Genomic DNA, 27,698 nt, shown 5'->3' with positions numbered 1-27,698 from the left:
GGGATCTGAGCTGTTGTTTATGCACCACTGTCCTTGTTCTCCAAACTTACCCGCAGTAGCCATTCATTTCCAAAGAGACAGGCGGTTCTCCATCCTGGAGGGCCAGGTATGATCTACTTCTGCGCTTTGCACACCCTGATACAAAGGAAATTTTAGCTTTCTAGGCAGGTGGATTGCTAAATTCTCATCCAAACTTTCACTGCGTTTTTGGGTTTAACCGAAGGTAAGATATCAAAATGAAATTCAGCAAAGTAATGGCTTTATTTGCCCAGTCTCCTTTAAAAATCATGTGGACCATGAGGCATGGGGTCTGTCAGATACCTGTCTCTCAGAAGAGAAAAAACTGTAGCTCCCGCGAAGCACAGTGGCAGCTCAAGGAAAGATTAATGTTGAACTGTCCTGAGACAAGATATTTTAATTATATTTAGCAAACTAAATTAGTTCTGCATGGATCAATCCAACCTAAGCCAATCTGTTTCACTTTGATTTTGCACGTCAGAAATTGAAACATGACAAAAAAATTTCAGTTCTCCCAAATTTGCTTTCTATTAAACCAATGTCTTACCCCCAAATTCTCTATAAAATTCTCAACTGATGTGTAATATTTACTTTTCCTGGCTCATGGCTGAACGCCAGCTTCCTTCAAGGTTACTGTTTGCAAAATCCTTTTGCTGGATGGAAGACACGCAAAGATCAAAGCTGTCCCTGAACTGACTGGTTTTGTCAGGGAAAGGTGCTTCTCCAGCTCATCAAAACATACACTCTAAAACCAGGCAAACAGCTCAGAATAAATATTGTATAATGATTTCACTCAAAGGGGCAGGTTTGAGGTTGTAGCCGTGCTGCCATGAACATGGATAGCTTTTGGTCAGCTTGGACAGTGGGTTAATCGTGCTCGCTTCTGTCTGCAGTGAAATTAGCTATTTTGAAGAATCACAAGCCAGGAAATTCAACAGCGGGAAGGAGAGAGAGAGGGCATTGCGGAGTCGTTGCAGAAGGACTGATATCTGCTGCTTGCTGGTGAGAGCCGTTCCAGACCTTATGCTTGTAATTGGCACTCTAAGATGCTTTTGCTTTTTATGTTTCCAAGTGAGCCATTCAGCTAACGCTAATTTCATTCAATGGCAATAAAGGTGAAATCTCTGTAAAAATAATTCTCTTCCTTTGCATCAAGATATGATCCCTAAGTAAACAGGCTTTAATTAATGGCAGAGTATCCTGTCAGCTAGCAACACTCCCTTCCTCTGTGGAGCTACACGGGATTCATGGAGCTTTTAAAATGTCTCCTCAGACACAGCATCGCTATTTCTCTTTCATCCTACCGCCCAACACCCCTCTCTGCAGTGAGACGCAATGGTTTTGAGCGATATGATACAAAAATAGCACCTAAGCAGCTGTACTAAGTGAGTCTGCTGTGCCGTTAGAAAGGAGAAAATCTTTCCGTTTGCTTTGTGCAGGTTCATACAGTGGCGGCATTTCAATATTTTTTAAAAACCTCTCATCTTTTTGCATGCCTGTACTGAGAGGCGATAGTCTCCAGTGAACACGGTGTGCATACCATCGGGGGCTTTGTCTCGGGGCTATCCTCACCAGAAATCAAGGAATAAGGTTGTTTTTGATGATTCGCAGGTTAGGTAAAATAGTATTATACTTTCCGTCAGCTGTGGGGTGTCTCTGTCTCGCCGTGGTGCTGTGGTGACCAGAGAGAGAGGAAGGGTCGTCTTAGCCCTCACAACTGTTTGGCAGCAACTTACCACTGGCCCGAGGTACCCCACTTCCAGCGCCCTTTCCCTCCCCAGCATGCCTTCAAGTTATGCAGTGCAGACACTGGTGATTCCCAGCATTTTCTCACCGCTTACGGCTATTTCGAATTAGCTCTCTGTGCTGGTAATATTTCTAAACTGATGGTTGTCTGCCTGCTAGAGCACTGCTTAGTACATGCAACTTGCCTTGCAAAATGTTGCTGGAAGGGTCCTATCTGTCAACACTGAAGGAATCAAGCCATGCCAACTCCCCTGTGCTGCCGAAGACCCATGTAGCGCAAGGGAAAGGGCTTTGGGAAGCACTGCATCCCCAAAGACTTCTACACCTCCCCTCTGTTACATCGGTAAGGGCACCTCATTGACAGCCTGTGTGTGTTACCTGCTGGCAAGATTGATCTTTACCCTGTGTCAGAAAAGCGCTTAATGATCATCCAGATTAATTTCCAAATGTCCTTGTGATATCTCTCAGGGAGGAAGACAAACAGTGGGTTTGCTATATTTAACTGGGTTTCGTGAGAGGTTTGTTTTGCTGGTAGATCGAGGCAGTGGAGAAATGTTTGCCGGCAGTTACGACCTCATTGACGCCATTGACCAAATGGAAGGACGGCTATTTCTGCCGACCTGCCCGAGCTGGTGCTGGCACTTCTCCCTCTGCACAGAGCAATAGAGGCATTAGTGGTAAGTGGAGCTTAAGCCTTTACACGCCGAGGAATTGCTTGCCGAGAAATACAAGGAAGGAGACAGAACTTCAATTAGAGAGAGGATGATGACAATCAAACAGGTGACAGGCAGGGTGCTGTGGGCACGGCATGCTGAACAGCTTTTCAGTGGCCACAGCAATGCAAGCAGGAGGTGCCCCTGCTGGCTGGCTCTTGCCCTGTGTTTCGTGCCTCTCTCCTCATCCCGCAGTCCCGTGCTGGCACAGCATTTTTTTTCCAGGCAGGCAGTGAAGCAAGCTGGAAAGTAAACACTCTTGTTTATTTTCTTCCAGAGGTTGTTTTTCAGCTGGATCCGATTTCTCCAGCCTACCTGACCGCACGGACACAAAAGCAACAGCAGGGACACAGTGATTCATGGCCAGGACCAAACCATTGGAAAAGACGGCTGGATGGGGCAGTGACTGGCTGGAGCAGATCTGCCATCAAATGCCAGACCACAGCTTCGGACCAGGCAGTATCTTGGAAATGTTCTGTCTTTTGATTTAACATGCAAAAACCTGCAAGGTAGAAATTATGCCAATTCACACACTGGATTTCTGGAAAGGAGTCCCTGTTGTAAAGAGCTTTGCTCATGGAGTCAAAGGAGCAGATACACATAGCTTTGGCTCTCCATTACCTTTTTCCAGCAAAGAATCAATATGGGTGCTGCGGATTTTCAAAGAAAAATGATAACCCCGTGGCAACTGGCTGCTTGTAAAAATATTTTATGGTGGTTCCTGCCTTGCTTGACTACAATGAATGAGTTGGTTCTTGCCTTGCTTGACTATTATGAGTAAGGAAGAGATCTATCCGCCATAACCTATTAATTGGGAAATTGCCCAGAGCTGCTGGCAGGCTCCCAGTCTGGTCCCCTCATCCCATCCCCTCGTCCCAGAGCTGCGTTACGGCCTTAGAGCTGTGAGGAAAACCTGAGATCTCCTTATTCCCAGGCCACGCCAGAAATCACAAACTGGGATTGTTTAAAACAAAATCTAAATATTAAATGAAAGCAAACCATAAAAATGGCTCTTTCCCACTTTGTACAGAAGACTGCAGAGGACTTTAAAGGGGTCATTCACAGATGGCATGATCACCACGTGGCAAAATAAACCAAAATATCAGAGGTATAATCAAGATTTGGCCTACTTGTTGCACATTTTGTTTTATAGGCAGAAGTTATGGGTTTATGTACTGGAACTCTCTTTATAACAGCTTATCAAAAGTGCTTCACATGAACATATGTTTTCCCATGGTTGTGTTTTCCGAGCATGCTGAACGATTTAGTAATACCAGCTAATGATGCAAAATGGGTTTCAATAGCAATTTTAGTGGCTAAATGAATCATACTTAGATAAGGGAAATCTGAAACATTCCAATTTATGCAAAATTGCTAAATGACCTATCCAACATATCTCTGAGGAGAAGTTAACACAGGGTGGTACATGGAACTGGAAAAATACAGCGATGTTTTCTCCTTTACGAATGAATGGGATTTTAAAGAGAACTTTAACATGCAATGCCAACTATTTTCTTTATGCTTGTTATCTTTAAAAAGATTCATGTAAGTCTTTGGAGATGAATTCTTTTCTTCCTTCTTGCATGTAATCTGCTGAAATACCAGTTTATTGTCTTTTGTTGTCTTTTTCCTGTGATTTCTGTGTCTTTTTCTCTTTCTTCTTTCTCATTAGATATTAATAACAGAGGAAAACAGAAAAATCCCAGTGATGTGACTAGGCAAAAAAATGCTATAGTGCATCTTTTACCCTACTTTATTTTATACGCCTACCAAGAGAGGTGATTTCCTCCAAAAAGAGATTTTCAAATTTTCTTAGAAAATATGAGTACATTTCTTACACAGTTTTGGACATGCCAGAGTTGATTAACAAATGCATTCATGTTTGTGCAACTAAAATCAAATTACCATAAAACCTACAGAAAAGAAAAATGGAATTAGCTGAGTTCCATGCCACGATTTGTATCAGAAAATTATTTGGACTATCCATCTGCTTTGTGTTTTTCTTAGGTCCCTATCCCTATCTTGTTTGGGAAAACAAGAAAAAAGGAAGGGGCAGTAAACCAACGGAAAATCTTGTTGACATAATACAAGGCAAGCTGTCCAGAAAACTAAGTGTTACTCCCGAGACACTAATCACTAAAGATGTTCATGGTATGTGAATTTCATTCAGTCTTCCAGTATCGGTAGATTGTATTTCTAAAAATGGTGCCTGAAAAAGCGCTTTATTAAGAAAGCATATACTATTTACTGCAGCACTGCGTAGCATTTTATATTGCAAAACACTTCTTAACTTTTAAATAAATTTTATCCCTGGTGACAAGTTAATAGATATCACACTAGGCTATTTGCTATGAATTGATTTATGTTGGTAGTAGACAGAAACGGTAGCCTTCTTATTCTGAGAGAAAATTGGGAGTGGGATGTGGAGGAGGAAGTAGAGGAAAAATGAATTTTACAGTGATCTTAATTAGAAAAATATTACAGCACCAGGGTCACGCAAAGGGAGCGAGGCATTGTTTTACTTTATGGCAGAAAGATTGATAGATTCTGCCTAGGATTTGTGGCAAAAGCCCATAGTAAATTGCCATAAACAACAAATAAAAATTACAGCCAGAAACAATTTTTTTTTGTGCAACTGGTCTGCACAATCAGGATTTATTTATTTTCTTTTTTAGGACATTTCATATACTCCTATCCAAGGAATCTCTATATTTTTCAAACAATCTCTGTTGAGACATGTCACAACTATCAATAGAATACAGGACTTAAAATGAGTCCATGAGGGTAAGTTATCCTCAGTGCACATAATGAGAAAAATAGAATATTTAAAGTTGACATTGACCTATTTTAATTATTTCTGTGCCTCTCAGACACTGAAATGTGAAGTCTGGGACCAACAGCACCTAGAATATGTTCCCTCAAAAGGCTGGAAGCATACTGGGGGACTCCATTCAAGTGTAAAGGAACGTTATAGGGTGGCACGATAACTGATAGAAGATTACAGACCCTGATTAAATTACTGCAAGCCAAAAGCAGTGAAAATAGCGCAAGAAATTAATTTACAGAAAAATCCATCTTGAAATGTTCTCAAGCAACACTAATTTAAGCTTTTCATTGCTTTGGAGAAATAGTGTTACATGAAACTCAGAACACATTTCAAAGGCCTTCAAAACCCTATAGAGGCTAAAATGATTTTCAAATCACAGCCCTTCCTACCTCTCTTTTCTTTTGGTATCACTAAGGAGCATGGTTGAAAGGTGGAGATCTGCACCAGGATAAGATGTGTGTACTTACTGTGTCTGGGAAGTAAAAGAAGTCTCCTAGAGATCTCTGAGCCCTAGACCTAGGTATGTCAAGTAATACTGTCAAGTATTAAATCTGACTGCCAGATGAGCAAACAGATGTCAGCAAATAGCTCCATGACAGGAAAATTAAGCAAATTCATTACTTTTGTGGGCTTAAAATCTTTTTTTTTTCTTTTCCTCAAGGCTGCAACTTGCATTGCTTCAACCATGACATACCCAGGTCAGATCCTTGTTTTGTTTGGTGTCCCTTGTGACACACCACAGCGTGTCGTGCTCACAGTCCTAGTCTCTCTACCTTGTCTCTAAGGGCATCTCAAGTGAGAGATACCCCCTGTTCTGACGTAGTGGGCACCTTAGATATACTACAGATGGAAATGTAACTGGTATAATGTCAGGCGCCTACATTTAAACACCTAATTTCGTGTGGCTAATTGTTACCAACTACCTGGGGAAGGGGTAGGGATTCCTTCTTGGGGTAGTCACGGAATACTCTGCCCTAATAATTTCCCTGCCAGCTTCCAACACCTGCAGGCTGACTCCCTCCTTGAAGTCTATTCCTTGCCTCCAAGATGCTTTTTATTTTTCTAATCTTCTATAAGTTAGATGTTCACCATGTGGAAAGGACTTCTCCTTGAATTAGTTACATTTGAAGTTATCACATTCCCATGCTTTCTTTCTCTTTGTTATTATTTTAATACCTGAAACACAAAATAGGTTATTGCAATGATTCTGTATCATTATGTTTCCAGAGAAAAAGGACATGTCTGAATGTCAGAACAGAAATTGAGAGGGTAGAATATATTTTAAAGTAAAACTAATGATTAGTTCTATAATCAGGAGTTAAATATGTTTCTTAAGAAACAGATTTACAATATCATTAACAGCTAATTGTACAGTGTTTATATACTTACTCTCTTAAAGCAAAATAGTTTTCTTTAAATATTTTTTTTAAGACTCAAAGCAGCAGCTGTCTAAAAGGAAGACTTACATTTTGTTTCAAAATTAATCCTGGGCATAGCAAATATTAGAAAAATGATAAACAGTAAGATCGCCCCCCCCCCATTTTTTTTCCACTGTGAAATGATACAAATAACATTACAAGATTTCAGAGTGTTTTTTATAAATAATTTTCACTTTACACTGAATATTTGCACATTAATAACTTGAGGATTTTGTCATTTTCAGTGTACTCTTCTTTCATGAACACTGTGATTATTCATAATGAGCAGCCGATGTCTTTGAAAGTACTGTAGACTGTGCAAGTAAGATAAAAAAAATATTTTTGTAGTGACTGCAAATGAAAGACCTCATTAATCAACTAGATTCCATTTAAACATTAGCATTGGAAACTTCAGTATGTCATCATTCTATGTTTAACCCCTGAAATGCTGCACCCCTCAAAGTCACCCCCCTGAAACCTGCGCGCCAGCGTTGCACAGAGAATATGTACCCTCGGTTAATAAAATGTGTGCTCCAGACCCCGAGCGGAGGTGAAGTCTCCTCCTGGATGCATTCTCAGACCTCTCGCTGCATTTACTAAAAGCACTATTTGAGCACTGACGGGAGAAGCAGCTCCCTTTCCGAAGCGTTTGGATGGGTTAAGAAACTGCTGATTCCCCAGTAAAGGGTATTTATGAAGTTAATGTGGATGGATTCTCGTATTATAAACTTAGCCCAGTAATGCTGACTGCATCTGCCTTCCTCCGTGTGCGTGTGTGCATTAGCATCCCATTTTATTACCCTTTGAAGAAATATTTGAAGTATTATAGAAGTGTAGCACTTTTCTCTGAGGAAGCTATGGCGGTATCTGCTGCAGTCCATGGTTAAAGCTGAGATGCATTTTGCATTTATCAGCCATTCAGCCCCTGTTAATTCTGAAATGTGTATTTTGGGAACGTATTCTGGAAACACCATAAGCGAAAGGGAAAACAGCCCGAAACTGTGTATCTTTCAACTCAGTTTAATCAGGAGATATGAGCATAAACCACAAAGTTTCTTACTTGCAAATTATTACAGAGTGTCAGCAGAGATATTGCTTGCCTTATTTTTTTTTTTTTTTTTGTAAAAGAAAGTAAGCCTGCTAGAGGCATAAAGAAAAAAACACCTAAAAACTTCTACATTTTTCTCAGTTTGGTGTGTTGCATCTGTTTATGTTATACTCATCTGCTTTTCCTGAACACTGCAGAGCCCCACTGGATGCAAGGGTGGATGTTGCCAGCCATTGCATCCCCACAAGAGACAGTCACTTCAGAGGACCAAGGGCTCGGAGGTCACCGAGCTCATAACTTGGTTTCTGCTCACTTAGGGCTCTAAGGAAAAGAACAGAGACCTGAAACAGTGTCAGGCTAAAGAAACGCTTGCTGCTGGTTAGCTAGCCACTGCCAACGGCACGGTGCTGGGTTAGACTCAGATCCAGCTGAGCAAAGCTGTGGCTTCCCTGAAGACCTGAGTACTTTTGAGTACTGAAAATTAATGTGATCCTTGTATGGTAGTATAGGACATGCTCTTCATATATACTAATATAAAATTTGTATTCCCGTATTCCCGTGTGATCCCAAGGTGCTGTTGTAAGTTAGATTCTCTTAAAATGTTTTGGTTTTTTTATACTAAGTTCAGCTGGACTCCACAGATGAGAAGCTGCTGGGCAGAGAAGTCCATGGCCCCAAGACAACCCATAAAGCATTCCTCTTGCACTGGAATAGGTGGGAGCTGGAACAAACACTGTCCTCACACCATCCCCGAGGGAGCATGCTTACGTGCATCACCCACGCAGTGTAATTTCCTCCTCCTCATTAGCTTCCCACGTTATGAGACGACAGAAGTGTCCATGCGGACAGGTGACTTGCGCTTGATTTATTGTCGCTGATGCTGACACAAGTAATAAATTCAAAGGAAGATGAAAATTGCCTAGCAAGAATGATTCAAATAACACCTGCTTTCCTGGGCAAAGGAGCACTTATTTGCTTCTCCTCCACTGACAAAATACTCACTGACCTTTACAGGAATGGTGAAAACTGCACACGTGCTAATATTTAAGAAATTAATGCCTTTTTATATCTCCTCTCTAAACAAACATAAAGGAAAGAGCAGGATTTGTGCTCTGGCACTTATGATAGGGCAAAAATATGAAGATTAACTCTCCTTTCAATAAAGGGTAGAAATCCTACTTACTTAATATAAATTTAAAGGTGTATTAGAATGATGTGAAACATGTATCAATTTTGAAATATTGATGAATATTTTGAAATGACGTGTTGAGTAAGTGATTTTTTGTAACAGCCAGCACTATCAGAAAAATGCCAGTACAAGTTTTTGTCCATATATTAAGTGCAAGTTACATTTCTCCCAAGTGAATGAAATTAAGATTTGAAGTTGAAGAGCAATTTGCATCTTAAAAGCACTATACCTCATTGAGCACAGTTGATATCAGCATTGTGCCTATTCGCATGCCTTCTGGGTTCCAAGACAGGAAGTAATTGTTGGAAATGTAGTATGTCTTTCTGTGTCTTTGTAGCTGAAGATACTCCTATATAAAAATATAAACGAATACTCTTTTACACCCAAAGGCACGTGGAGGTGTTGATATCTCCATGCCAGAGATTCAAAACTCAAGTTGAGAAGGCTTTGAGCAACCTTCCTTCTCTGGACCCCTTTGAGAGGGAGCCTGGACCAGACGACTTCTGGAGATCCCTTCCAGCTGCTTTGTCCTGTGAGTCCCTGAACTACTTTGTGCTTCCTTGCCAGTTCATGCACGCATTGCTTTAAAAATCGTGTGATTTCCAAAGGAGTTAAAGGGCTAATAGTTGATGCAAAGGAGGGGGGAGGGGAGAAGTCAAAGGCACAGATTTGTTAGGGTTAGGGCTGTTAACACTGCTAGGACCTCTCTACACCCTCATTTAATTAGGACCAAAGTCTGGAACTGAACATCTCTAAGAGAGTGAGGAACAGTGTTGTATAAAAGGTGTAATATGGATATATGAAGCTCTCTTCAGGATAGTCCTGGTGGTGGGAAGTGCTTATCTTCTGGACTGGTCTTACCGAGACCTTGATGGAGGAGCAGCAATGGAGAATGCTGAGATCTGGCATGTCATACGAACAAGAGCAGTCCTTCGAGGAGTGAGATAACCATCATGTTGCATAGCTGCCTCATGGGTTGATCTGCTTCCTGCCACGTCCCAAAGCAGCAGCCAAAGGCAGGCAGAAAGATCACCAAGACTTTTATTTGTTCTTCCCTCCTCCACCGCACTGTTACTGCTATGTCTGAGAGGGTGATATGCTTCAGCCAGTAAAAGGTGATCAAGTAATTTTATTTCATTTTACAGGGATCCCGTCTCTACTAAGGGTATTCTTTTAATGCACAGATTTGCTAAAGGTGGGTTTTTTAATGCAGAAGACTGTTTGGACTTTTCTTTTTTTTTTTTTTTTTTTTTACCATCCAGGATTTAGGTCACAACAATTATCATCATGTACAAGCATTTAAGCAATTACCACCAGGTGTGTTTTAAAAGAAATGGCAGTATCTTGACTTAAGGTAGAAACACTGGCATAGAGACACTCGGGTATGGGTGGTATTAAGCAAAACTCAGAGTATTTTTTGCTATGTTATGATAAGATAATACACTTTGTGGGAAATCTCTGTAGTTGTGTCCCTATCCCTTTCAGCTGTGAGAGCTTGAGATGGCTAGACCACCTCAATGATAAGAAATGGGCTGCCAATCTCTCCAGTTACAGTAGGGTTGGAATTGAACAGCTCTTCACACAGCTACAGCTGCGCACCAGGCACATGATTTTCTTCATTTAGCGTTTGGGACTGGCCAAACCTGGTGTCTGATGGACTGCTCAGTAGATGAGTATAAAAGTTCTTCTTTATCATAATTTGCACTGCATTGTTTGGTCAACGTCCATTATAGGTGTCTCCTGTGATGATAGATAGCCCATAACATTTGAGTCACCCAATATTCCTTCCCAAATTAAGTAAAGGAGAAAAGGAGCTTAAAATATTTATAATGAAAGCCTGCATATCAAGTTATAGATAACCTCAGTTCTGAGATGGAGTCAGATATCCTCATTTTTCTTGTGTAATTCTGGACATTTTGGTATGAGTCTGACACAGGTCATAGCCCATGGGTTTCTGAGCAGGAAGCTGATAACGCTATAAGTTGTGACTGTGGGACCGAGAGATAGGAATATCCTTTAGAGTGTGAGTAATAGACAGAAATGTTTTCTACAATGACCAAATATTATTTTTCATCAGCCCTCTAAAAAGTTTCAACCTACCCTAATTTTCTCCATTGAATCTAATAGAACTGGATTAAACTACAGGGGAGATGAGAACATAAATTTGATTCCTTTCATTCCATGTAATATTAGGGTTTGTATTCTTTCAAGCTGTAATAACCTCTAGACTTCAGCAAAATTGAAAACCTTTAAATAGCCTTTCACAACCTTTCAGCGTAGTAATGAAGTTTTAAGTGCTCACTGGGGATTTTCAGTTCAGAAAAATCTAAGCAGCAGTAGATATTAAAATCTAATGTTTACTTCAACTCTTTTACAGCCTAATGGGTTTTTCTGACAGTGTAATTTTTAAAAGGTTGGGTTTCATTTATTAATATAGTATACTCACCCTGGAAATCTTTCTTCTTTAAGGACTCTGGTGGGAGCCTTATACTTGTACTTTGTTGGAGCACCTGAAAAGCCAGCTAGAACAGGGAAAAGAGAAACTTGCTAAGACCCGACTAGAACAACAAGCAGGTTAAAAAAAAAAAAAAAAAGAAAGCCTCATGATTTAAACACCACAGGAGGCAAAAAACAAATTAAGGATGTAGATTCCCTGTGTGCACATAATTACAAGTATGTGAGTCACTGGAGTCAGCACGGTTGCTCATCTACCTAAAGACCTAGAGAGAATGTCTGGCTGCACTCAACGCAGGGAACAGCTAAACGGATTTTATTTATTTATTTATTAAGCTGTTGCTCAAGGGGGTAGCAGTGGGGAGAGAAAATTGCAGGGTGAATTTACACTGATTAAAGAAACACAGTCTGTGTACACAGGCGTTTCTGAAGCACAGTGTGGGACTGGAAGGATTCTGGTTTTGTGTGCTGCTAAATTAGTGGAGAAAAGAGGATCTGAATTTCATTGAGACAATAACAGTATAAGTCCCAGAGGGATATTTTTCATTGCTGTATAGCTCTATATACAATGTATTATACATATATATTTTTATTATGCATACAAACAGTTATTAATATTTGCTGGGAATGTATAGTAATGCGACTGGGAGCTTTGCCTCCTTTTATAATAAATGCATTCAGATGGCACTTAGACATCTTTTGTTGATATTTTTTCATCTTCTTCTTAAATCGTAAAATACAAGCGGAAGGAAATACAGAAATAAGGACATAAAGAAATGATCTAAAATCCTTGTATCTGAGAGATGAAAGTCCAGTGCTTCTAAAGTAACAAATTACAGTATATTTTCATTAAGTAAATAAATATGTAGGAGAGGGAGGATTTGCTTATGAATATCTCTTAAGTACATAAACACATGCAAATGAAAAGAAACAGGTCCCAACATAGACATATATGTAATAGCGAAACATCCCACGGCTGGTTTCTAATTTCTAGCTAATTTTGACTCATCAGTGCGTGCTTGACTTTAAGAGCATGTTTATTTCCATTGGCTAAATAAAATTCTATCGGGCTAACTACCGGTGCAGTGCCCCAAGCCACCTGCTGAAATCCCTGTTATGGGTCCTTGTTTACCCATTCAGGCCAGCGAATTCAGGCTCCTTCTCGGGGAAAGGAGCTTCCTGACTTGTCTACGATGCTCTGCTGTTGCTCTCAGCCTGTACTTCATGGAAAATTGCGAGGAGAGGCACAGATTGGTGGTCGCAAGTAAGAGCTAAAAACTATTACTGAAGAAGAGGAATGCCTGTGCTCAGCAACTTGCTCTTCCAGTTCCTGGCAGACATACTTCAACTGTTCAGCACTTCTTGCTCAACAACAGCAAAGTGTTAGTATCTCAGAGGATGTCAATTGTTGAGCAGTGCAAAATGGCACAGCTCTCCAATCTTCCTGAGCTGAAAGGAGACTAGAGGCTGTAGGTAAAAGGAAAAGCTAAGAAGACAGAGAATTGTTCACAGTATGGGGAGAAAAGCATGATGTGGGGGGGAGAGAGACAAAGCGAACGCTGAAAGAGGTTTGAGAGAGACATTGCTGGTTCAGAAAATGCAGTCGTATGAACATTGCTGAGAAAGATACATCATTAGAAAGTCTAAGAGACTGAAATGTGGAATTTCCTGTTTCATGTGTCATGTGATGCTCAGGATTTAATACTTTTGTTGACTGAGACATTTCCAAGGAATCCTTTGGGCCGCTGTCACGGGTATGGTTGGGGCTGCTGCTTCTGTGAGGGACAAAAAGCTCCTTGTCTCCACATACATGCACTTTCTGACCATGTGCAGATAACTTTCTGCAGCACATACGGTGTAGAAATGCAGTGCCAGTGGAGCAAGTGACTTGCCTTTACTCTTTGCAGGCAAAAGTCCCTTTCGCATTACTTTCCCATGCATTTATTTAAATCAGTCTTGGGCAGATAGGAAAAGGAAAGATAGGAAAAGGAAGAAAACACAAGGTTAGGAGCAAGAGGAAATACTGACAGAAGAGGAAATCAGGTTACAGAGTATAATTGAGACCTAAAAGAAAAAAAATGACAAAATGGATTACCCACACCTGTGTCTCACACAGTAACAGAAGGAAGCAGGGGAATGAACAAAAAGGAAAATGCAATGCAAAGAAGTGATAGTTGAGGGATACAAAAAGCTCAGAACAGCTGGTGGCACATGCTAGGCTGTCTCCCTCACTTGGTGTAACTCTACTAAAGTTGGTTTTACCAAAGCGGGTATGTGTGTCAGACCCACAGAGGGGACCAAACCCAGGCCTGCTTCTGGAGGAGTCAAGGTGATGTCCTGGCCCTTCCTTAGAATTAAGACATCGGTCTCCACTCTGGGGAGATTTCTGTGCCTATGTCATTCCCCATTGGTTCTCCAGCCTTGTGCCCTGATGAAGCAAAGCATGAAATTCAGGCAGATCAAAACAAAAGCACCAGGCAGTACAGTGGCAAATGCAAACTGTGCTGACGAAGACATGTTAATGGAATTCAGAGAAAATAATCTGAGGTATTCATGCACTTTGCTGCTCTGAGATTAGCTATAACCACTAAGGAAAAAGATCAGGATATCAGTGTGGACAGGTCACTGTAAACCTCTGCTTAATATGCAAATGTGAAGCAGTTGATTAAGAAGTGACCCAGCCAAACCGATTATCTAACAAACTGGATATAGAATAATACTGAAAACATTGACAGTTCTGTGAAGCTGGTGAGGGGTCTAGAACACAAATCTTATGAGGAGCAGCTGAGGGAGCTGGGGTTGTGTAGCGTGGAGAAAAGAAGGCTGAGGGGTGACCTTATCGCTCTCTACAGCTACCTGAAAGGAGGTTGTAGAGAGGTGGGGGTGGGTCTCTTCTCCGAAGTAACACACGGTGAGACAAAGGGAAAGGGCCTCAAGTTGCGCCAGGGGAGGTTTAGATTGGATAATAGGAAAAATTTCTTCACTGAAAGAGTTATCAAACATTAGAAAAGGCTGCCTAGGGAAGAGGTGGAATCGCCATCCCTGGAAATATTTAAAAGATGGGTAAACATGGTGCTTAGGGACAAAGTTTAGCGGTGGGCTTGGCAGTGCTAGGTTAATGGCTGGACACGGTGATCTTAAAGATCCCTTCCAACATAGACTATTCTTTGATTCTTTGATTTGAAAAGACTCCCTTCTCCCTCCAACACCATGCTGTTCTTCAGCTCAGGGAACTCTGTCTTGGAAAGATATAACAACAAGAGGGAGATGCTTCAAAAGACAAATTTCTGGCACAGTTTAAGACAGATTTTGGGTTGACCAGATGATCTTTCAGGTCCCTTCCAACCTGGGCTGTTCTATGATTCCATGATTTTTGAAATGAGAAGAGGCTGAAAAATATCAGGATTATTATGTATGGAAGGGTCATTGCCCAGAAGAGGTATTTTACTCCTGTGTCCCCTTTTGCTTAACAGCATATGTGATAAGACAAAGTAAAGCTGAAAAACAATGAACTTTTTTAAAAAAAGATTATTTTAACCAGTATATCCAGTCACAAAAGATACTTCCAGATACTGGAAGCTGAAACAAGAACTGATCATTTGCATGGGCATTGAAAAACTCCATCCTATCTCCAGATAGGGTGCTCTTTTTACACCATTCTTATTAATTTGGATTATGAAAACCGAAGTTGTTGGGTATGAACTAATCACCAGGAGCATGTCTCCATTGCAGAAAGGAGTGCTGTGCAGATATGACTGAATTAACTGAGCGAGAGGTGGGGCAGAGATGTCACCCAGAATTGCACTCTCTGTCACTCCAGGCACTTGAGATTGCTATGTTTATAGAGAGTTTGGGTATGTCTCCATGGCACTGCACTGCGCCTGCTGCCCTAAAACTGACGATGTCAGAGATTAGCTCATTTGCCTTGCACCTTTCTCTGATTTTAGAATCACGCAAAAAGATAGACTAAGAAAAGAGTTCAAGATCATCCTAGTCTGTCTCTCTTCAACAGAGCTGGACCAATAAAGCCATGTGTCCTCATGCACATTTGTCTGTCTTTGAGATCAAAGCATGGATGTTCCACAGCCTGCCCATCCACCACTGTCACAAAAAATAGATTATTCTCCTGGTTTTTAAAGAAACCTTTTTCTGGTACTTGTTATTGTATCTTTCAGTCTCATGAAATGATCTGTTGTAGAACATTCCCATTTCTCTTTCTAGATGTCCTCCGATGGTGTACAGTTTTCTTCAGTTTCTTCAAAACTCAGCACAGCATTTTAGCTGTAGATTCTTCAGTGCTGGATGATTATTTTGTGAGCATCTCTCTATGCTTCTTGAACTCTCATGACAGCATTTTTTAAACAATAGGGCTTTGGTTATTAACATTAATAAGGTGGTATGCTTTTTAAATTTTACACTCTGTTCTGTCATGCAGGTGGCTAATGGAAATATCAGAGAACAGTGGACTCAGGTGCAGTGCACAGCAGAGCCCTGCTTGATATAGTTCTCTGTTTGACAATCAACCACTGGTAGCTACATTTAAACTATGTTTTTCCAGCAGTTATACCCAGCCTGAAATAATTTCCCACAGAACAGTTTTCCCTAGCTTTCTCATGAGACAGTGTCAAAAGCCTCACTGAAGAGGAGATGTGTGACATCTACTATAGCTTCCATATCCAGTAGTCATTCTCCTGTCACAGGAAGAAATTAGATTGTTTTGATGTGATTGTTCCTGACAAATCAACTCAGACTGTTGCTTATCTTGTTTTCTTTTCTGGGCTTATGAAAAGTCCTTTGTTTAATTGTTTGTTCCACTGCTTTTGAGGGATTTGAAATAGGGCTGGTAATTCTCTGGCTCCTCCTGTATAAATATTAGCTTTCTGTTGGCCTTTCCCAGTTTTCTATTATCTCACTAGTCACCCATGAATCCTCAAAGATAGTGGGTAATGATTCTGATATTTCTTCAGCAAGATCTTTAAATACAATAGTTCTGCTAATTACTTTTTAAACTCCTACGTGCCTGCATTAACCCGAGGTAGCCCCACTGTCATTGGTATTGCTGGCTACTGTATTGTAGGAGGCCTCTCTAGTAAAGACAGATACAAAAAAGCAGTAAGCTTTGGTCTTACCATCACTACCTGTTGATCATTTTTCCTTTGAAATTTGTGTTCTGACGTATTTTTCGATCTCCTAGTATTACTAATGTTCTTGAATGATTTCTAGTTATGCACCATGTCACTTCATAGTTGTATCTTATTTCATGCTTTTGTGAGTCCATCTCTATCGCCTTCTGCTATTTCTGTAAGCCTGTCTGTAAGCTGACATTTTTGCCTCCTGTATGTTTTCAAGTATTCCTGATGAGTGAAAAGATTATTGTTCACTGAACTCTCTCTGTTAGTTTCTGCTTATTATAGTTTGCGCTTGTGTCCTTGGTACAGTCATGTTGAGGAACTGCCAGCTCTCTCGGACTATTTTTCCCCTTTCAGCTTAGCTCCTGGAGAGCTGACCAGTCAATTTTTTGAGGTTATCAGTATCTTGAAGTCCATTGGTTTCTGTTTTGCTGCTCTTCCTCCACAATGATGCTCACTTTAGCTGTTTTCTATGTTCAGGTTTTCAAATGACTCATGCCATTAGTTAGAATCAAATATAGAAATACTTTGTTCCTGGAGGTTTCTCTGCCATCTGTATCAAGTAGTTGTTGCCAGAGCATCTGAAGGAGAATGGGATTCTGTGTCCCGGTATATCCAGTTTCCATTAGTTGCCTGTGCAGCTGAAATGCTTGAGCATCGCCAAGACTTTTAATTTAAATGATTCTGCATATTGCTGATAAAAGCCTCTTCCACCAGATCATCCTGATTTGGTGGACTTTAATAGATTCTCCACCACATGTATTTCCCTTTAGTCACTACTTAAGAGCTCTTCAGCTGCTCAAAAGTCCTCTGCATTCTGGGATCTCAGAGCAAATAATTGTGTCCTTAATATCTGAAATATCAGATGCTTCCTTTCTCATCTACCTGTACTTCTTGAGTAAGTTTCGTACCACCCCATATGCTAATTCTAAGAATGTGATTGGACTAAGCCTCTTAGGCCAAGTAAGCAATAATTTTGGTCATGTATGAAGACTTCAATCTTCCCTTGTTTATTCCACATACTTGTATATTGGTATGCAGATGTCCAAGATAATCGGCAAATTTGATCCATAACTCTCTTCCTTGTCTTGTTTCTGATCCTGTTTTGAATAGGTCCATCCTCCCAAAATTTTATGGCCTGACCAGATAACTCCTGTTAATACTTATCCATGGTGGCTGGCTTGCTTTGTCACCTCTCCCTTTCAGTCCCAAAGACAGCTCACATAGGCTTTACTGGCTCACGTGCAAAGATTGACCTCTGGTGGATTAGAGGGGCTACTGGTGTGACCTGTTTGGGCTGTTTCTGCATCTCCTATATTTCTATATACGTCAGAGCTGAGGTTCCTGAGAGTGGCAGGTGAGACCCTACTTGGTGTTTTCTGCCTCCGTATGAGCTGGAGCCTGATGGTCCACAGGTGATCTATCTGTCAAAGTCTCTCTATTTCATATGTCTTGAACTATAAACCTGAGAGTTTCAGATGCGTTTTATTTATCAGCACAGCCCGGGGACGGAAGTGCAGCACGTAGGAAGCCAGGAGGAAATAACTTCTCTGCAGCTGCATTGGATGTCCTTCTGTGTTACCCATTCACCAAATCAAAAGTGGTGGTTACTTGCGGAAGAGCTTGTGAGCAGCTGTCTGTAAGTTACAACATGGTCTTGAACTTGCAATGTAGACTCAGAACTTCATTTTCCTCTTAATGGCACTTTTCTGTGGATATATTTGAGAATTTTGTTCTGTACGGTATATGTAGCCCAAGTAAGCACCGTGCTTCGCTCTAGACTACACTTTGTATTGTTAAATTAGTTTTGACACCGGTGGTACAGCATTCACCTTTTCACCCTCTGCACTCTTCAACCCAGCCACAGCAGCACAACAAGTGTGCGTCCAGCACAGTGTAAATCAGCATGCTTATTTTTAGGTTTTTCATGTCTTATGTCTTTGTTTTTATATATATATCAATTTCCACAAAACCACATCTGTGGGTAGCATTTTCTCCCGCTTGGCCTTCAGGAGATGATGCACATCCATTTCTGGAATGGTATAAAGAACGTAGAGCAAAACTAATGACTTGAAAAATTCAAGGAACACCTGGGTTGCTATACTGCCGGTGTGTCCTCTCCAGGCTGCCCAGGGTGTGCCCAAAGAGGTACCTGCTCTGGGCTGCACAGCTGGAACTGGGCTACACTGGGGACATTTGGTCCTTCTCCAGCTACCAGGCAGTCTGTTGGGAGAGGAAGACTTGCGGGTGGAGGATGTTAGCTCTTGACCAAGTGCCTCATGGTGGGAGGGGCACCTCATCCTGGAGGGGTTTCCTTATGTCAGCAGAGAAAGGAGGGGAATCCAGGAACCTCTTTTCTGCCCCTGACTTTTTCAACCAAGAAGCATTCCCGCTTCACCTGCTCACTACTTTTGGAGGAGTTTTGCCTCTTTTTTTCTTTCTTTCTTTCTTTTTTTTCTCCTGAAAATTACATGATTTCTTTAAAAGAATTGATTTTTTGCTGAGGGATGCTGAGAATTATATTCAAGCGCAGGAGTTGGGTGGACACAAAACTGCTGCTGGTCCTCTTTTAACTTTGTCTTCCTGCTGTTAGAGATTTATTTTTTAAATTGTGTGTAAATGCATTTCACATGCTACTGTGAAAGATTGAGTTAGTTAAGAACTGCATGAGCTGCTTTTATATTACAGACTTAGATTGGATAAATAAGGGGAAATTCCGGGGTTGGAGAGAGGGGGGGACGGGGAGGCTGAATCACAGGCAGTGAAAGCAAATGTTGCCAAATCCTATAGATTTTAAATAAAAAAAATGTTCTTTTTAAGCTCTTTTCTTTTGGCAGTGCATTGTGTTGAACTGTTCTGATGGACGAGACTACAAAGCCATGGGGAAATTCTTCAAAGGTCTGGCACGATCTGGAGCCTTGGTGTGCTTTGATGAATTTAATCGTATAGAGCTGGAGGTAATTGTAGTACCAGTTTCTTAGCAAAGTTGGTATTCAACGAAAGTGACAAGCTTGACAACTTCATTAACAGTACGGACATTAAACAACATTGACTGAAGCTTACTGTTACATAAAAAAAAATATACAATTTTAGTACATTTTAATCAAACTCAACCGGTTGTCTATGCCAAATCTGTCCCTGTGATTTTTGAATGGTTGCTGCATTCTCTACTGTAAATGTAGCCAGAGAAATATTGCTGTTGCAACCTTCTGAGCACAGTGACAGAGGGAGGTTTGTGGGGAGACGTTGTATTTTGTTCATGATAGATTAGTGGCGAGATTTCTCTTCCGCACTGGTATGCAACCTGCCACTCACTGTGTTTTGAAAGACAGGAGTTAACTTTCATCTACAGAAAGCTCACAGCCAGGGACAGAGACTGCTTTAATACCGCATTTATTACCTTGTTGGGGAGGGGGGGGAAACAAAAAACAAAAAGCAACCCTGCAAAGAGGGATCTGCAACAAATGAGAGCTTCGGGTTTGGGTTTTTTTTTCTGTTATTCAGAATAAGATTTAAGAAGGTAATTTATTATGCTTGCACAAAGCATAATTAAGTGTCCGTATAGGGAAGTACTGCATAACCTATTTTCTTGTATAAACTGAGGTGATCTGGTTGATCTTTTGTAGCTCCTACATTTTTCTGATTTTTTTTTTCTTTCTTTTTAAATCACAGCTACTGGCAGCCCTTGGTAGAAGGTATTGACATTGAATTAGGTTATAACCATTCATTTAAATTTCTGCTTCTGAGGTAGCCCAGAAACAGGCTTTAAAAATACAATATGCTTGCTCTATTTTCCATTATCTTGTATTAGATCATTAGAGATACATAGCTATTTCTGGAAGATGCTATGTCTTTAGCACTTTCATTCATTTAGCAGGTTATCATTTGATGCATAGGGAATTTTCCAATGCATTCGGCAATTTATTAGCTTAAGGGTGTGATGGATTTTGTGTTTTCTTTACATTTAGTAGCACATTAAACCATCGGTTTAAAGTTTAAAAACAAATGTACCAGTGTTTTCAAACCAAAAGTGTGTCGAAGACCGTGCTTTGCACTTCCCTTCGATGCTTTTTGTAGTTGCTCAGGAAATGTTGACCCTTCGGACATGGGGTCTGAGCAGGTGCAGGTGCAGGAAGATACGTCTGGGCTCACCCGCCGCTACGTTCATTATCTGCAATTTGGGTGGGCTGGCAGAGTGGGGCTGTCAAACAATCCAAAAGGAACAATAGTATAACGACTTTGCTAGGGTGGACAGAATTATAGGATCATTTCTTCCTTATGACTGTTTGCTCCTCTGCTAGACAGAAAGATTTTCTCACTAGATTGCAGTACCATGAAGTGCAACTGTACCTGCATTGGTTCTTTTTCTAAAAAAAAAAGGGCAGCGTGCACTCCTTTTTGTATTAGAGTGCAGCATACACCAAGTAAATGCCTGAGTGAAATCTCTTTTGTCTTTTACGCTTTTTTCCTTTGCCCACTGACAGGAGATCCCTCAAGACCAGCACTAAGCTCCTCTTCATTAGAACCCAGTTTTCAATTTAAATTTTAATTAGAATGGATGACTAGGATACTTACCATTCGCTGTAATTTCTGCATGCCGCTAATCAACAACCAGAAGAATACTTCTTGTTTTTATTTCTAAAAAATAAGTTCCTTTTCTGTAAAAGGTTTGTTGCTGGCAATTAAAATTATTTTAGCTCATCCCATACAGTTTCATTTTTCAATGGAATTCATGCTTGCAAAGGGATATTCTTTTTTCATTTCTTTTAATGTAAGGTCACCAGAACCTGGATTCTTACATTAATTTAGGGCTAGGGTGCAGTTAAGGTTAGGGTTAAACTGCATACACGTGCAGTCCTGAATGTGTTTTTCAGCACTTTCTTGATCCATTCTGATATATTATATTATGTTATTTTAATATATTATCATACACTGGATATAATGATGCAGACTTGATGAGATTGAACTGGAGGATTACACTTCTTCCGCGTTGATTTTACTTGTCTTTTTATCTTTTTGGTTTGTTTTAATTCTGAGACCTGACCTGAATTTTAGATATCTTCAAACTGGAAAATAAACCATTAGGAGATCTAAATATTACCTACGTGGTATTTCTGGTCCTCAAAGTGCCAAAGAAATCTATTGCCAAAGAAAGATTCGCCATACAAATGGCAAAGGATTTTATCTAACCAAAAGGCAATATACCTGATTAAGGAATTTCTCAGCCTCTGGCACCCAGAGGCTGCCATAGACGTAGCGAGCTGGTACAGCATAACTTTGGTAGAGGCCATCCAGATATTGGAATGGTCTAATATCATTTGAAGCCTTTTATAGCATACTTAGAACAGCGCCTGGAAATCTGTCAGAGGCCAGTAGGTATCTTCTTCTGGTTCAGGTTGCTGGTCAATCCCCACAATCATTCCCAGCCACCGCTCATTATCCCTGTAATTGCCTGGCAGTAAGACAGTTGGGTCTGTGTCGGAGCGCTAACATCAGAGCTGTGAGTCAGGAAAGGCTTTGGGGCTTCTGAGGCTTTTTCATGTCCTAAAAAGAGCTCAGATCTAACGCAGCTCCTAGTTTGTAGACTTCAATTGAAAAAAAAATCATCTTTACAACATGTCTGGTTTCTTCCCTCAGTCCAACACCGTGACATCGGTCTCCTCTGCACAAGTTCAGTTAAGCTGCTATCATCCTCTGTTGAATCTAGAAATTCACAAGGTTATTCATTCCTTTGTACGTGTCGAAATGGATGAGATAAAAACACAGAGACTGTAAATATCCTGTAGGGAAAACCATTGGGAATTCCACTGGGAATTTTGCCATTAAAGTGAGTAGTTCCAAAATTTTGCCTTATCATCTTTAATTGCTCTTCCAAAGCTCTAATACTGTCACTCTTAATTTTGTATGAGTATTTGCACAAGAACATTCAGAATACACGGTGGGGTTTTTGAAATTTCTAAATATTTTTAAAGTCACACACTTGAAAATTTTCTTAATGACACACTGTAGGAAAGAACAAATGGCAGAAATGAGAAATAAAATATTCGCTTAGAATTCTGAGGACTAAGATCTAAATGACTGTGAGTTCACCACTGGCGTGTTGCAGGGCCTGAAACTGTGTCACAGGGGTAAGTATTTGCAAGAATTTCAGCCTGTAGAGGAAGCTAGCTAATACGCCTCTGCATCAGGCCAGATATTACATTATAATGGATCCCACAATTCAAATAACTTCAGAATTTCTCTCATTTCATAGAAAGATATTATGCTGCTTCTGCGTGCTTAAAGAAAGTACACTTTGACACAGCTATAATCACAAGAAAAGTAATACTCTAACAGGAAAATGAAATAGGACATTATCATGCTGGTAGATAGCAAAAGAAGTGAACTCATCTTTTCTGCAAGTGCATTCCCCAAACTAGAGATAAAAACAGTGATTTAATTTCTGTAATAAATATTCTAAAAGAGAGAAATCCAACCTTTTGCTTTCTGACCCCAACAATATTTGTTACTAATAATAAAGTGGTTGGATTACTAGCCTCAGCTATTTTTCCTTTTTTTTTTTTTTTTTTTTTAAATCTGTTCCTTTGTGTTTCCTGGTTGGTTTTTTCTACTGTGCCTGAATAAGTAGTGCGATTCCAAGTGTGGAAACTAGCTATGAGGGAGCTGTAGAGAAATAAGCAATACAGTCTTCCAGCGTAAATCAACAGGATTTCTTTGTCATTCTCCTTCTGGAGATCCCATAGGGTGCCATCCACCCTAAGGATGCCAATCACCCAGGTGTCGTGCTCAGACATGTGGGGAAGGAGGCATTGCATCAGGCCATGCCATCACCATGAAGGCAGCACACCTGGATGAATCTGGTTTTCCGCAGATAACCAGCAGAAATAGAAGACGCATGTGAAAGCTGCTTCACACACACTTTGGTTAAGCCACGTTATAAAGTATTCTTGAAGGAGGTGGTAGCCATTGATGCAAAATTTCTTCAGCCCATCATTGAGCTAGAGGTTGGTCTCAAGCTATCTAATATCTGCTTTGTTAATGGCATTTATAAATAAGAGACATTGGTGGAACTTACTCCCGACTCACACCAGGTAAACCAAGAAATAAGTCTCTTCTTTTTGCCTCCCTACTTGATTTGCCTCCTGCTTGCTTTGAACCCCAGCATGTACTTTCCCTCATTGCCAATTTTTGTATCCCCGTGTCCAGCAGCACCCTTCTCTTCCCGGCTTCCTAACCTCACCTGCCTGTTCTCTGCCACTGATTAAAGTCCAGTTTGGTTTCCTTATTTCTACATTATCTTGTAGAAGCTGAAGCATGCACACAGGTTCAGATTTAACACTATCTTCATAGCTTCGTGCTCTACTATGGGACAGTGATAGAAATGTTAATTTGAAATTTGAGTGTCCTCAAAAGATGACTTATTAGTGTTTCCTCCCACATCTGAAGAAAAGGACAGATTCCACCTGATGCAACCTTCCCTTTCAGTTGCCCTGGGGCAACTGCCTGCTCCCAGGGGTGCCACTGAAACTGTCACATTGAGGTCTACAACAGCAGCCCGTGTTGCATGCAAAGACTTTTCTATTACAAGATCACCTCTCACTTTTGGAAACATTAATTTTTAGAAACAAATGCTATTTACTGGGAGATGCTCGCTTACAGCCTGTGTCTTCCAGACCAAAATCAACGAGAGTCAGACAGCTCGTATTTTTTCCATCGTTGAGACAGAAGTAAGGGAAGATCCATTGTGCTCTCAAGTGTGAATTCTCAACCTGTAATCAGTTCCCTCACCTGAAACCCACTCTGGCACACTGATTCCTGTGCATTCAAATTGTTGGTAAATAGATTCCAGTACCATCCCCAGCTTTCCACCATCCTGAAAAGATGTGACACCCTCCAAGTATAGGATGTGTCCAATTGAAGGCATTGAGTTGAGCAGGCAGAGTGCTAAGGGAATCTTGCCCCATACCCATACACTATCCCAATGCTGGCCCTGAAATTTTGTGCAGGAATTCTTTCAAAAATTTGCTTTGACGTCAGTCAAACATCTTCTGGTGTGTATCTCTGCATATCAATGATGGTTATCTATTTTTTGTTACATTTACAATACTTCTTTATTTTATGGTAGCTTGAGATGCTGTTCAATTTTCACTGCTGTTATTGGACATTCTCTTGTGCAAGGTATCACTTTACTATTGTTCTTTTTTCTTTTTTTTTTTTTTTTGAAACGTGCACATGTTCACACAGCAACCTTGAGAAGAGCATGCCATGGTCATTTTTCCTCAAAAATGAAGGGAATAGCTGACTTTTCCTATTCATTTTCCAAATGTCATTTCATAAATTCAGCTGGTTTGTAGCCACTGAAACCATCCTGGGTACATTCTGCTGTTTACTTATTTCCATAAGAACACTTTTAAACTCATTTGTCCTGTTTCTAACATTTTCAATACTCTTTCTTTGAAAGCTTCAAAGACGACTCAGGATATTTAGTTTAAATGCAGAAATCCCATTTTTTCTTACGGGTTGTCTTGATATTCACGACTATGGGGATGAAATGTCTGCTATTTATAGACTTCTTTTCAAAAAAATGAAGTATGAAAACATTTATTATCGCCTTAGAAATAATTATACTTTAAAATAATCCTTTACTATACCCTCCTAAAGTTCTCATGCAATGTACCTCTCACTCTCTTTTATATCAAATGTGTACAGTTTAGAAGACTGAACACCGAGCATCTTAAGATCTAACATCTTAAGATGGATCTGGACTTTTTTTCTGCTACTTAGAATTTTATGCAGTGCAAAGAGTGTGCTCTGGGAATGCTTGCCAGCACCTTTGCTAACAATGCAGAAGGCAGAAGAGGATTTAGATCATTCCTCCGAAACTGCACTAGCTCTGCAGTCCTAGTCTTGGTAATAATGTTTAACATGTATGTAGTAAAGCAACTTGAAATCCTGACCTTACAGCAGTCCAAAAAAGCCTTGCCATTAATTTTTGAAAGCGTTATATGTTCTCTTGCTAATTTAGCAATGCATATTGGCTTGTGACTAATGGAAAGAACTACTCAAATTGGTTTATTTGACTGGGGCTTGGATCTGTGCAGATTTCAAAACGTATAGAATACATGTGCTTTTAAATTCATTTTTCCCTTGTGACTACAGTCCTATAAAACATTGAATCTTTATTGGACAGTTGTTTTGTTTAGGACAATGGTCATACATTTAAGTGAACAATTCACATGGCAGAGTGATATTTTCTTCATGGACATATTGCCAAATTTATATCGAAATCTACTTTAAAATCTATTCTTCCCTCGCTGTATTTTTGCATGTTTATTTTATGTACAAGGAGTAGATATTCTGAGTGGCCCAAAGATGATATTGTAGCAGAATTGTTCATTACCGTGGCCATTTTAGATCTAACTGCACACTAATTTTTCAAAGTTCCAAAGATTATTTGTCATTAAATGTATGTGAATGCTGCACTCGAGTAATGGGACCGATATGTTTATAGCATGTAAAAGACTCACTTGCATTTCAACAATGTATTTGACTATGCTGGTATTTATCTCAAGTATATAAATTTACCAAATTGATGACCACACATCTGTGCATATATTTCATCCTGGTGAAAGGCTACAATATTTTCCCCAAAGAATATACATCCCATATTTTGTTTCCTCATGCAGCTAATGTTGAGAGATCTCTTTTTTTTTTTCTTTTGTTTTTTTAAGCTAAGGGTTCGAGACAATGTTTATTTTCTTGGTTTGTTTTTTTTTTTTGTTTAAAAGACGAGTCAGGTCACTATACTTAAGTGTACTGCTCTGTTTCTTTGGAAGTGAATGGAAAAACAAGCTTTTAGTTAACTCGAATGTTTGAAAGGATTTCTTCTGAAAAGGCAATTCTTCTGTTGGAATTTTATATTTCCTTATCTTCAGCAGGGCCAGACTTTAAAGACCTGAAAGCAGCTCCCATTGATTTTGCTGAAAGTCCCTAATCAAGTATCCAAGAAAGAAATTTGACCCTAAATAGGAATTTCTAGGGCAAGGGGGATTTGTCTGGGCAGTCTGCTTCTGAAGGAAGAAAGCTATATTCTTTCCTCTCTTGAAAGGCAGTTGATGAAAGAAACATAAGGAACGGCTCTGCAAAAGGAAAACAAAAAGGTTCTAAACTGCAGGTAGAAACAATATATCTTTTGATAAAGGTAATGCTGCTTTGTGTTAAAAGCAGAGTTCAGATTGCCGGGAGTTACACTCTTTGTGCGATGATTTCCTACCTCACGCCATCAAAGACTCGCAAGCACCGTGTTGAATAAACTACCACTCGAAAAGAAAACCAGGCGAAAAAAAACCCAAACCCCGAAGGCAGGAGATGACGAACAGGTGTTGCACTGTCTTTTATGGAGAGCAGGATGCAGATCCCGAGGAGCGAGGTGATGGGGGCAGCGACGTGGTGGGGTGGTGGGTTTCAGCCACCGCACTGCCTTGCCTCCGAGCAGAAACACAGCGCGCCTTTGAAACACGGCTCTGGTGTTCAAGCAAAAAAGCCCCCAGAAGACCATTACCCCATCGAGAAGATAAAAGAAGTGTTTGGGTTTGGAATTTTGTGCAAAACAAGGACGGACCATACCCAGCCCCGGTCCTGAGCAACATCAGGGGTGGCCATCCTGCCCCAGGGGGCTGTGTCCCCAGACCATGGGGCTAAGCGCTCTCTTCTACCTCCATCCAGGATGGCTTTGGGGGTGACACCCTGACCTGGCGGGTGTCTTCCCTACGCCGTGGAGACAGCCACTGCGGATGGCACCGGGGAGGCAAATGACATCCCGGGGGCAGCGGGAAGAAAGCGTGATACTGCACTGGAGGCCGCAGGGGCACAGATACAGAGATACCTCAACCCCAATTAAGTAGTTGCCTGTTCCCTTTCTTTTTTAATGGTTGCTTCCCGTTTGGGTTTTTTTTTTCTTCTTTTTTAAAACCACATTCCTAACCAAGAGAGTCTGTGACGTAAAAAGCAACAAAACAAAATCCCGAACTTCTGAGCAAATTTTCTATCTGCTGCCGCCGCTTTGATAAGCTAATAGCTCAGTTTCAAGTAAGCTATTTATTTTTGCTTATTGTGGTTTTAAGGAATAGGTTATATTTAGCATGCTCATATTAAAA

At 40.4% G+C, this 27,698-nt stretch overlaps 1 protein-coding gene across 8 annotated transcripts; it reads left to right on the top strand.

The window, feature by feature from the left end:
- Positions 1-805: 805 nt before the first annotated feature.
- Positions 806-27,698, top strand: LOC134510003 (dynein heavy chain-like protein 1). Of its 8 annotated transcripts, none has more exons than XM_063322752.1 (9): positions 806-1,020; positions 2,755-3,585; positions 4,485-4,628; positions 5,153-5,261; positions 8,399-8,556; positions 9,349-9,491; positions 18,039-18,181; positions 19,380-19,499; positions 26,770-27,698. In XM_063322752.1, exons 4-9 carry the CDS (start codon positions 5,256-5,258, stop codon positions 26,848-26,850), a joined length of 651 nt encoding a protein of 216 aa, XP_063178822.1. In that variant the 5' UTR covers positions 806-1,020; positions 2,755-3,585; positions 4,485-4,628; positions 5,153-5,255; the 3' UTR covers positions 26,851-27,698. The 8 variants fall into 8 exon arrangements, 6 of the variants coding, with proteins under 6 accessions (XP_063178822.1, XP_063178821.1, XP_063178819.1 ...); XM_063322751.1 differs by having other exon boundaries at positions 26,767-27,698; XM_063322749.1 differs by lacking the exon at positions 26,770-27,698 and adding an exon at positions 22,180-23,056.

Source organism: Chroicocephalus ridibundus, chromosome 1, assembly GCF_963924245.1.
Source record: "Chroicocephalus ridibundus chromosome 1, bChrRid1.1, whole genome shotgun sequence".
Classification (NCBI taxonomy): domain Eukaryota; kingdom Metazoa; phylum Chordata; class Aves; order Charadriiformes; family Laridae; genus Chroicocephalus; species Chroicocephalus ridibundus.
This window is presented reverse-complemented; position numbering and strand designations above follow the sequence as displayed.

Coding starts and splice junctions, on each gene's coding strand:
- LOC134510003 (XM_063322749.1), top strand. Junction 8,557..9,348: donor ACGTGCATCACCCACGCAGT/GTAATTTCCTCC, acceptor TTACACCCAAAG/GCACGTGGAGGTGTTGATAT. Junction 18,182..19,379: donor GAGCTTGTGAGCAGCTGTCT/GTAAGTTACAAC, acceptor TTCTTTTGGCAG/TGCATTGTGTTGAACTGTTC.